This window comes from Strongylocentrotus purpuratus, unplaced genomic scaffold (assembly GCF_000002235.5).
Source record: "Strongylocentrotus purpuratus isolate Spur 01 unplaced genomic scaffold, Spur_5.0 spur5_scaffold_13, whole genome shotgun sequence".
NCBI classification, from domain to species: domain Eukaryota; kingdom Metazoa; phylum Echinodermata; class Echinoidea; order Camarodonta; family Strongylocentrotidae; genus Strongylocentrotus; species Strongylocentrotus purpuratus.
Genome location: NW_022145598.1, coordinates 12619380 through 12629168, shown reverse-complemented (window position 1 = coordinate 12629168; position 9789 = coordinate 12619380). Strand labels below are relative to the sequence as shown.

Here is a 9789-nt window from a genome sequence, read left to right as displayed (position 1 = left end):
ATCGTATTTAAATCATTTGTTGCGTTCTTATCGCCAGCAAACAACTATATTGCCCAGATCACTTATCAACTGGCAATTCGAATAATATGATTAAGATGCCCATTGGCCCCATTCCGCTATTCAGTCCGAAGGGGAGGGTTCGGGAGAGGGGGGGGGGGGGGGGTGGGAGGGGGGGGGGGTGTACACATAGTTTCCAACATGTACACTCTAAGAAAAGAGGGTGCAAAAAAAGGTGCAAAATAAGAGTTTGCACCCTTTACATAAAAATGAACCCTATTGAAGGAAAAGGGGTTCAAAAAAGGGTGCAATATAAGATGTTGCACCCTTCCCACAAAAATGAACCCTAACAACCCAAAAAGGTGCAAAATAAAAGTTTGCATATTGCATGCATATTCATGATTACTTTCCACGTGTTCACATAAAAATACATTTATCATATGATTTGTTAAGCAAATTATGACAATGCACATCAATTTTGTGATTTGTATTTTCCTTCGGCAATCATTAACCAATAGATTATTTTGTCTGATCATGTTACAATTACATTCACGTTTTAGCAATATATATATTGATTATATGATTACTAACCAAGAAACATCATGCATGTTTAATATGTATATGTGTACGAGCAAATGTCACGAGTATTCCTCGATGATGGGTGCAGGATTGCACCTTTTAAAGGGTGAAGGATTGAACCCCTTTAATAAGGTGCTGCTATTGCATCGGTTTGCACCATTAAGGGTACTAACATGTCTCCTGAAAGGTGCATTCTGGCACCCTCCTAAACTAGGGTGCAGGATTTAACCCCTAAAGGTGCTGCTATTGTTGCATCGGTTTGCACCCCTAAAGGTGCAGGATTGAACCATAAAGGGTACTAACATTTCCCCCAAAAGGTTCAATCTGGCACCCTTTTGAAGGGTGCAGGATTGCACCTTTTAAAGGGTGAAGGATTGAACCCCTTTAATAAGGTGCTGCTATTGCATCGGTTTGCACCATTAAGGGTACTAACATGTCTCCTGAAAGGTGCATTCTGGCACCCTCCTAAACTAGGGTGCAGGATTTAACCCCTAAAGGTGCTGCTATTGTTGCATCGGTTTGCACCCCTAAAGGTGCAGGATTGAACCATAAAGGGTACTAACATTTCCCCCAAAAGGTTCAATCTGGCACCCTTTTGAAGGGTGCAGGATAGCACCTTTAAAAAGGGTGCAGGATTTAACCCCTAAAGGTGCTGCTATTGTTGCATTGGTTTGAACCCCTAAAGGTGCATAGTTGCACCATTTTTTCTTAGTGTGTAGGGTCATACAAGCTTTAATTACTGCGCGGCTATATTCCTAATTAAAGCATAACCATTATGAATAAATAATGAAAAGATAATTATGAACAGTTGAATTTTTTTCTTCTATGATGAACATTAATTGTCCGTTTAAGTCCACTACATCGAAAAAGAAAGGAACGAGAAAGAAACAAAGAAGAAGGAAAAGAAAATACAAAAAAGAGAAAGAATTTAAAAAAAAAGAGAAAGAAAAGAACAGAAAAGAAAAAAAAAGGGGGGGGGGCAAGACAAAAATATATTACTGCTTACTCCAAAGCAAATCTAGGAGTGCACACAACAGCGCATTTAGATGCACTATAGATTAAATAGATCCTCAGAAGTATTGTTTAATAAGGCCATCCATATTACACCGGTCGTCGAAAATTTCAATTATTGAACATTAAGCATATCCCTCTCGGCTTATCAAACACGTGTGCTTTTTAAATAGGCTACCCTGTGTTTTTGCCAATATCTAGAGGTTTTAGGATTTTATCAGATGTTTACCAACTTGAAGGGAATAAGTATATCTTCAAATATTATAAGACAAACCTCCGAGCCCGAATCTTATTTAGATATTTTTAGTGATTAATGATAGACTGATCACTTCTTTTCAATTGAGCCATACATTCTAATGCTATAGTCGAATTTCATGTGCTGCCAGTTGCTTCATATGCTAACAACTACTTGGGTACGGGGCCTCACGTCCCCACCCCTCCCCCAGAAAATAGCGGGAAACGAGGGGGAGAGCCGGTGGTGAGGGGTGTAACGGGAGACGGCGAAACAATAAAAATATGAAGCCGGAAGACGCGAGAGCGCCACATTCTCACAGTAAACAATGGCCATGTGAAACTTCTTTTCATCAAACAAGTAAGAACGCCCCTGTGTTACCGGTGACCGCTAATGGTCTAGACCCACGGCTACGCCTCAGCTTGAATAATATAGACCAAGACATGTGACCCACACGCCCCTTCTGCTACCTTTACTAGTCCCTGATCCTCGATTTTTTTTTAGGAGCGGGGGGGGGGGGGGGATCGTCCCCCCGGGAAATGTGAAAAAAGAGAGAAAAAAAATGTATAGCAAATACTGACTGAAGACTGCGACACACTTTTAGGCTCTGGAGAGCCTAAGGGTGCAGCGTTTATACAAATAAAAATGCAAATATCTTCTCACTCGGGAGCTACGCTCCCTCGCAAAATTTCCTTCAAAATGTAGAAAAGTGAAGTGTAAAGAAAGTATATTGCTTGTTTTTATACTACAATTCTTTTAATATACACCAAAACTTCAGAAAACCTGTGAGGGGATAGTCACTTCCGTCACCTTCACCCCTCTCGTTCATTATGCTCCCTCGCACCGGCGTACTGATGGGGGGGGGGGGGGCTTGGGGCAATTGCCCCCCTCCCATAAAAGGTGGTTTATTTCTAATTGGATACCAGTAATTTACAAATGTTGCTGAATGGCATGGTTTTCCCCTGAGCTTTCGGGGGATCTGCCCCCTGGACCCCACCAAGGGCCCTAAAGCGTGTCCCTGGATGCTCATGTGATCGTAATTAAGTGCTTAAAATACCTGAGCTTCTGGGGGCTCCGCGCCCGGTCCCCACTCCACTTAGTGACCTGCACGCCAGTGTCACAAATAAGGTATCAAAAGATGGAAGCCACCAGGAGCCCTAAGGCAGCCCCCTGGATGCTCATCTGACCTTAATGAAATGCCTTAAACCACTGAGCTTGACCCCCGCCGGGGCTTTGCTCTTGGACCCCACGCCAAGTTACGCCCACTTGCTTTGCTCTACCTGATCGTAAATACTTAAGCCCCCCCTCCCCCACTTTGAAAAATGTTCCGCGGTGCCTGCATGTAACATGTAAGAATGGTATTGATGCGGATTTTTTTTCTGCCCCCAACGTTTTTGGTTATTACGCCACTGCTCCCTCGTCCCTCGCATTTCGCCCCCCCCCCCCCCCCCGGTCATGAACAGAAATCGCCGCCCCTGCCTTGATGAAACACCGTTTTTCATATTCCGATTAAGAAATTTGGTCAAATAAAATCGTAAAAACTTTATGACATAACAAAGTGATTACCACTCCTACAGATCGAGATACGAACAAATGAAAAAGATATCCTTCCATAAATTTTCTGACAAATGATCGGGTCTTTAAATATATGTGCCATATCTCGTTTCTTTGCGGGTTGATAAAATTGGTGTTTGACCTTGTTGTTATGGACAAACATGTCAACATTGATTTGTTATCTGGTAGGACTAATACCTACCGTGTTTGGTACACACGCCGATAGCACAAATACACGATTGATATCAGCCAGGGCACTTTACGTAACAAGATTAGCAAGATAACCGAAAAGATTTTAACACACTGCAAATGAAACAAAATAAGGGGTCGTCTTCGTGCTTTATCTTAAGTATATTTGGTGTGTAACATCTGACAGGACATTTGGAAATAGATGCAACGGCGCTTTCAAATTTGTTTGACTATCTTCTGCATAATAGTTGCTTAAAGTGAAAAGGATTTTTATTATGGATGACAAAGCTTCGAGAAGAATGTTTTTAAGGATAGTATAAGAAATTGTTAAGATGGAGGCAAAGGCGAAAATATTTTTGTTCTTTGTGCTTGCTTTTCTCGACAAAGGAAGGGATATCGTCGCATCTGGTATGTATAAACGTGCTTGCTTTGATTTTTAGAAGATACTGTCTTTTTGGAATACTGTATTTTGAAGAAGAAGAAAAATAACCACGACAATCCCCAAATGAGATTGTCATATCAAGTTCTGGATTAAGTATTTGTACTCAGGCTGCACATAACATTCTTATTTCAGTTGAAATATGCAACATTTTCAAGGGTCTTAGAGGTGTCTACAAAGATATGTATGAACTATGACCAATATTGCCATGATCAATGATCACAATTCCCCTCTTTAATATCATCATTATTAAATTGTATACGATGACGGCGTGGATCCTAATCAAATAATTGGTTTTAAGCGTACACGCGACCAGGCATTTATTTTGCCTAACGCGTAATTTGGATAACGACCGGTCATTTATCAAATTCTGATGACTGGTCATTAGTAAAATCATGTAATAAAACATCATTTTATAAAACAAATAAAACATTATCTTATAAAACAAATAATATTTACTTCTATATCACATTCCGAAAGGGTTATAAGACATTTGCATCAAATGATTGTAAATGATATCCATTGGGGATGTTATTAAGTTTCAGCGAGAACAAAAGTTATTCATGTCGCAGGGTTGTGTGCAGCTTTGTTTTTGTCTTGTTTTGTCCTGTCATGTCCTTTTGTATGTCTTGTCCCATCCTGTCTTGTTTATCTTGTCCTGTTATGACTTGTTTTGTCATGTCTTGTCTTATCTTTTTATGTAATTCTCCTGTCCTTTGTGTCCCGTTTTTGTCATTCTTTTTTTTTGGTATTTTCTTTGATTATTTAGATACTTTAAAATGGTTTACGAAGATATGTTATTATATTATATCTACTTTACTGTGATTATTAAGACACTTTAAAATGATTTATGATAATAATGTTCATAGTATATTTATTCTTGGGAACCTACAAAAAAAAGCTATGCTTTTCAGTTGGTTCCTGGTTCATTTAATAATTTTGATCTTACTTTGTCAACTATATTCTTTATTGTGCAAACAATTGTTATATGAAATGAATAAATAAAATCAATCAATCAATCAAAAAAGAAAAACTATGAACGATGACGATAGCCCATGATGATTGTGATTGGCACTCAGTATTCATATCAGACATTCCTATGTTTTAATTAATGTTTAATTAAATCACTATTCTCACACTATTCATTATTGCATTATGAACTTTAAAAACCCTATAGTGTATAAGAATCAGGCCGCCATCCATCTCCAGCCTAACCGCTCACGATGGTGGTCTAAATTACCTCTCTAATTTATTGAAAATATTTCACATTTCTTATCTTATTTGTATGCTTCGTACATGTTTATCGTATGATATAATAGTACATGATTTTCCATTTAATTACTTTTGTAAACATTTTATTCATTGTATTTGTTACTGTTCGAATGTTTGTACTTTGAATTTTGAATTTGTATATGTTTGAACGCAGAAATAAAATCAATCAAACAAACAAACAATATACCTGGGAATCGTATGTCCCTCCATTATTTTCTCCAAGATTATCAATGATCCCCACGTCATTAACTCCCTGCAAATTATTTGTCCTCATCTAATTTCATATGAAGTACTTTGTAACCATGATCCAGTACTGCGAATTATTGTCAATAGAATGCAAATTACGGCACTAATGTCCTTTGGCAAGACATTGATTTACATTTGCCACACTCAACCCAGGTGAGGTAGTTGGGTACCTGGTGTAGGATTATTCCTTGAAATGCGCTGTGCGCTGATATAAAAGGCTGCCGGAGCTAAAGCTAGAGTTTTCATTTTCGAAGCTCTCTGGAACCGCATAGAGATGTTATTTCATAACGTATTATGTGCTATACAATAACTGAACTATTATTATTATTATTATTATTATTATGTTGACTTTACATTGTGAGTACTGTCTCGCTAAAACAGATGATATTTTTGTGTGGAAAATTAAATCTGAAGTAGAATCGAATATCATTTCATAAGTCCTACTTATACCATTAACTTCTTAATGGAATTCACAGGCATCTGTAGTACACCGTCTTCCATTTTACATGGATCCTATGTTATACAAGATGATTACTACGCTCTCTATAACTGTGATCCTGGATACGTCATGGATGACGTCAGTGATACTACTGTTCTCATATGTGACGCCCTCTCGTTAACATGGACCGGAACATTGCCCCAGTGCAATCGTGAGTTTCACCTTTGAATATTTTTCGTTGTCTACTACTTTATACGCACTCATGTAGAATTCCATAAGCAATGCATATTATCTTATACTTAGAAACGTCTTGTTTATATGGCCTATATTAGGGACTTTTAGATTTGCACAACGACATAGTGGACTTCTACGCGTGACGTCCTTATAAGGCACTGTCAGTGCCTTAATTAGGGACTATATTAGGGACTTTTAGATTTGCACAACGACATAGTGGACTGCTACGCGTGACGTAATTATAAGGCACTGGCAGCGCCTTAAAAGGACATCACAGTGCATTATAAGGACGGCACACGTAGCAGTCCACTATGTCGTCGTGCAAATCTAAAAGTCCCTATTACCAGATTACTAGAAAACAAAATTAGTGTGTGTCCTAATACATAGAGGAGTCGTGGTCTAATGGATACGTCGTCGGACTGTGAGTCACTTGGTTTGCGGTTCGATCTCTAGCTGTGACACTAACGTCCTACATTTGCACTCTCCACCCAGGTGAAGTTAATGGTTACCTGGTAGGAATATCTTCAGCCAGTGACACCTTTTTCATTGGCCTGTATTGAAATTTGAAGGAATATTTCCTAAAGAGTGGAGATGGTGCGCGCTTAAAATCAAGTGACCAGGGGAAACAATAATAACATTTTAAATCCCACTTAAAGAAGAAGTTGAGTTCTGGTCATGCGGTTTCATTGTGAAAGAAACGGTGTGGAACCGACCAGAAAAGGTTGATCATCTAGCATATAAGAATTTGTGTGTATTGCAAGGTTCTGGAATCATCAAAATGATAAGAAATTTGGCCAAGTCTTGGTAAAGTTACAAACACTGTACACAGAAAAATGTATATGGGACTACACGAACACGTGGCGTAAAAAGCTGGCCCCCGATTTTTACGATGTTACATGCATGTTTAGAATATGAAGGCATTTGAAGAGCCATGCTTTTCAGGGAACATGTCTTTTCTGATGTTCTTCCACACTTGCATAATAAGAATGAGTAACGCTCACAAATTATTTTTCACTTCTTCCCAGAACTCAACCTTCGCTTTAAGTGTGGTAAAATGTGTTATTAAATCTCTTCTCCTTGTTAGGGAACGGTGCCCATGAGTGCAAGACATTCGGTGATTAATGTTCATGTACATGTACCCAAAATTTTTCGACAATTTATATTTAGAGTTGATCTGTATTAGAAATGTGTTTTTAAAGAAAATAGTATAATGGGTATGCGTTTATTGTACTGATGGATTGATGAATTAAATTGAAGTAATAATCTACTAAGAGTTAGATCACAGCTCAAGAGATGAATCAGGTGGATGAGCATCAGAAAAAGTAAAGTTAAATACGACTTCAAATTGTGCAAGGAGACCTTTTGAAATTAAACCATTTAAATGCAACAATAAAGCATCCTTCAATAATGACTTATGTTACATTTACCCACAAAAATATGCCTATTTTCTCAATTATGACAGCTGAATAAATGGATGTCTGAGCAAAGACACAAAATGCGGATAGGAGCACCAATTTTTAATGTTACTTCTTTCATTGACAATCTTGAGCATTGATTTTGCTTGGCACATCCGTTAGGAATTGTTAGGAATATCTTTTAGTTAATTCTCCTTGTCACGATATTTTCGTTTACAGGGGTAAATTGTCCAGAGCCTCCCGTTCCAAACGATGGCTCGGTATTCGGATCAGGGCGCTACTATGGTGACGTCATCACGTACGCCTGTGACACCAACTACCGTCTCTACGATCCGTCGGTATCGCGGACCTGTTCCGAAGATGGTACATGGTCGGGCGAAAGCCCCGAATGTTTCCGTAAGTAGCATTTTACTGCAACAACGGTGAAAGAGATATAGAAAGATAGATAGATAGATAGAGAGAGAGAGAGAGAGAGAGAGAGAGAGATAGATAGAGAGAGAGAGAGAGAGAGAGAGAGAGAGAGAGAGAGAGATATTTAGGGGGCGGCTTTATGACCCACCGATATGTTGAACGTGTTCCGAACAAGAGACCCCCCCCCCCCCCCCCCAAACCTCTCCAGACTTCACGAGTCGGACACTTAACTTGTCAGTATTATGTATATGGAAACGAATCGGAGTGAGTAGATCAAGAGAAAAGTGGGAGGGGGAGTGGGAGAGACAGTGTGTGTGTGTGTGTGTGTGTGTGTGTGTGAGTATGTGTGTGAGGGAGAGAGAGAGAGAGAGAGAGAGAGAAGGGGGGGGGGTTATCGTTGGATTGAATGACAAGGAAATTAACTGTATTCTCGTATTCTCTGATACTTCGTACTCTTCATACAATGCCAAATCTATCAGTCAAGAAACGAAATGGACAATCGATGAAAAAGAACCTACCTATAAAATGAATATTTATTTCATTCATTGTTTTTCGTCTGAAAACTTTCCTTAAAATCTCATTCAAATATCCAAACTCTATTTGAATTGTGACTTTGCTGCTAAATGAGGCCCAAATGCATCTTTAAATAAATGACATTCCTAATTAGTGCTCGGTCTTCACCTGTTCCATAATGAATAATGATCACGCTAACGAGTTTATATGTTTCGTTGGTATCTCCCTCCCGATCACAATTCTTTGAAAACTCCTAACTAGCTGATCTGAGCAGTCCTGACGTGTGTCCGTCTGGGAGTTGGCAGTACGGTAACAACACCTGTTTCCGAGCCAACAGCGCCTGGAGAACATGGAAGAATGCCCGCGATGTGTGCGCCAGCGGTAGCCCGGTAGGACAGCTGGCCACTGTGGTGGATGAAGACGTGCAGACGTTCTTGGAAGACAAGCTAGGAGAAGTGGCGGGCGTGGCCACTACGCACTGGATTGGGGGCTCTTACGGATACATCTGGTACTGGGATGATTGTAAGTAGTTACGTTAGAGTTGTTTCGAGTGATTCCATGTCATAATAATAATAATACAAATAATGATAATGATAATAATGATGATGATAATGATGATAATAATGAAACAAATAAAATAATGATAACAATAATGATAATATTGGATATTTTGATAGTGGACATATATCCACAGCGCACCTGCCCAAGACGCTCCATTATTACGCCGGCCCTGCTAGGCCACCAGCTTATAAGTGCACACACAATTCAAGGAATTCCTTTACTCCGGTACCCCTTTACCCCGTAGTTGATTAAATTGTAAGATTTTTTTTTTCGGGCATGGAAGAACAAACTTTTACATGATTGCGATCACGAACTTCGTCTCTAAAATTCCTTGGGGTGTTTCACAAAGATCCCAAGTCGAACTTAACTCTAAGTTGGACTTAAAAATCATGGATAGCCATTTTGTAGCCTTAAAATAAAATATATTCAATAGTGAAAATTCAAGTATTTTAGAGTTTTTATAAATTCCACATCAAGAACATGAAATCTCCTTGATAATAGAAATTATAAATGATTTGAATCAACATTTTATGCCTTTTAAAATATCTTTTACAAAATATGTTCATAGATGCTAACGGCTGTTCATGATTCTTAAGTCCAACTTAGAGATAAGTCAACTTAGGATCTTTGTGAAACACCCCTGGTGTCAGGTTTCATGCCAGTCCTTATATATATAGTTATACCGAGATTTATGAAA

At 38.9% G+C, this 9789-nt stretch overlaps 1 protein-coding gene across 1 annotated transcript in view; it reads left to right on the top strand.

The window, feature by feature from the left end:
* Window positions 1-6003: 6003 nt before the first annotated feature.
* The window catches only part of LOC577178 (fibropellin-1-like), a 30362-nt gene continuing 26576 nt past the window's right edge, over window positions 6004-9789 (top strand). Inside the window, exons 1-3 of the mRNA XM_030983520.1 lie at window positions 6004-6169; window positions 7827-8003; window positions 8793-9053. Of these exons, the coding sequence (XP_030839380.1) occupies window positions 6088-6169; window positions 7827-8003; window positions 8793-9053 (520 nt within the window). The 5' untranslated portion in view covers window positions 6004-6087. The remainder of the gene's footprint in view (window positions 6170-7826; window positions 8004-8792; window positions 9054-9789) is intronic.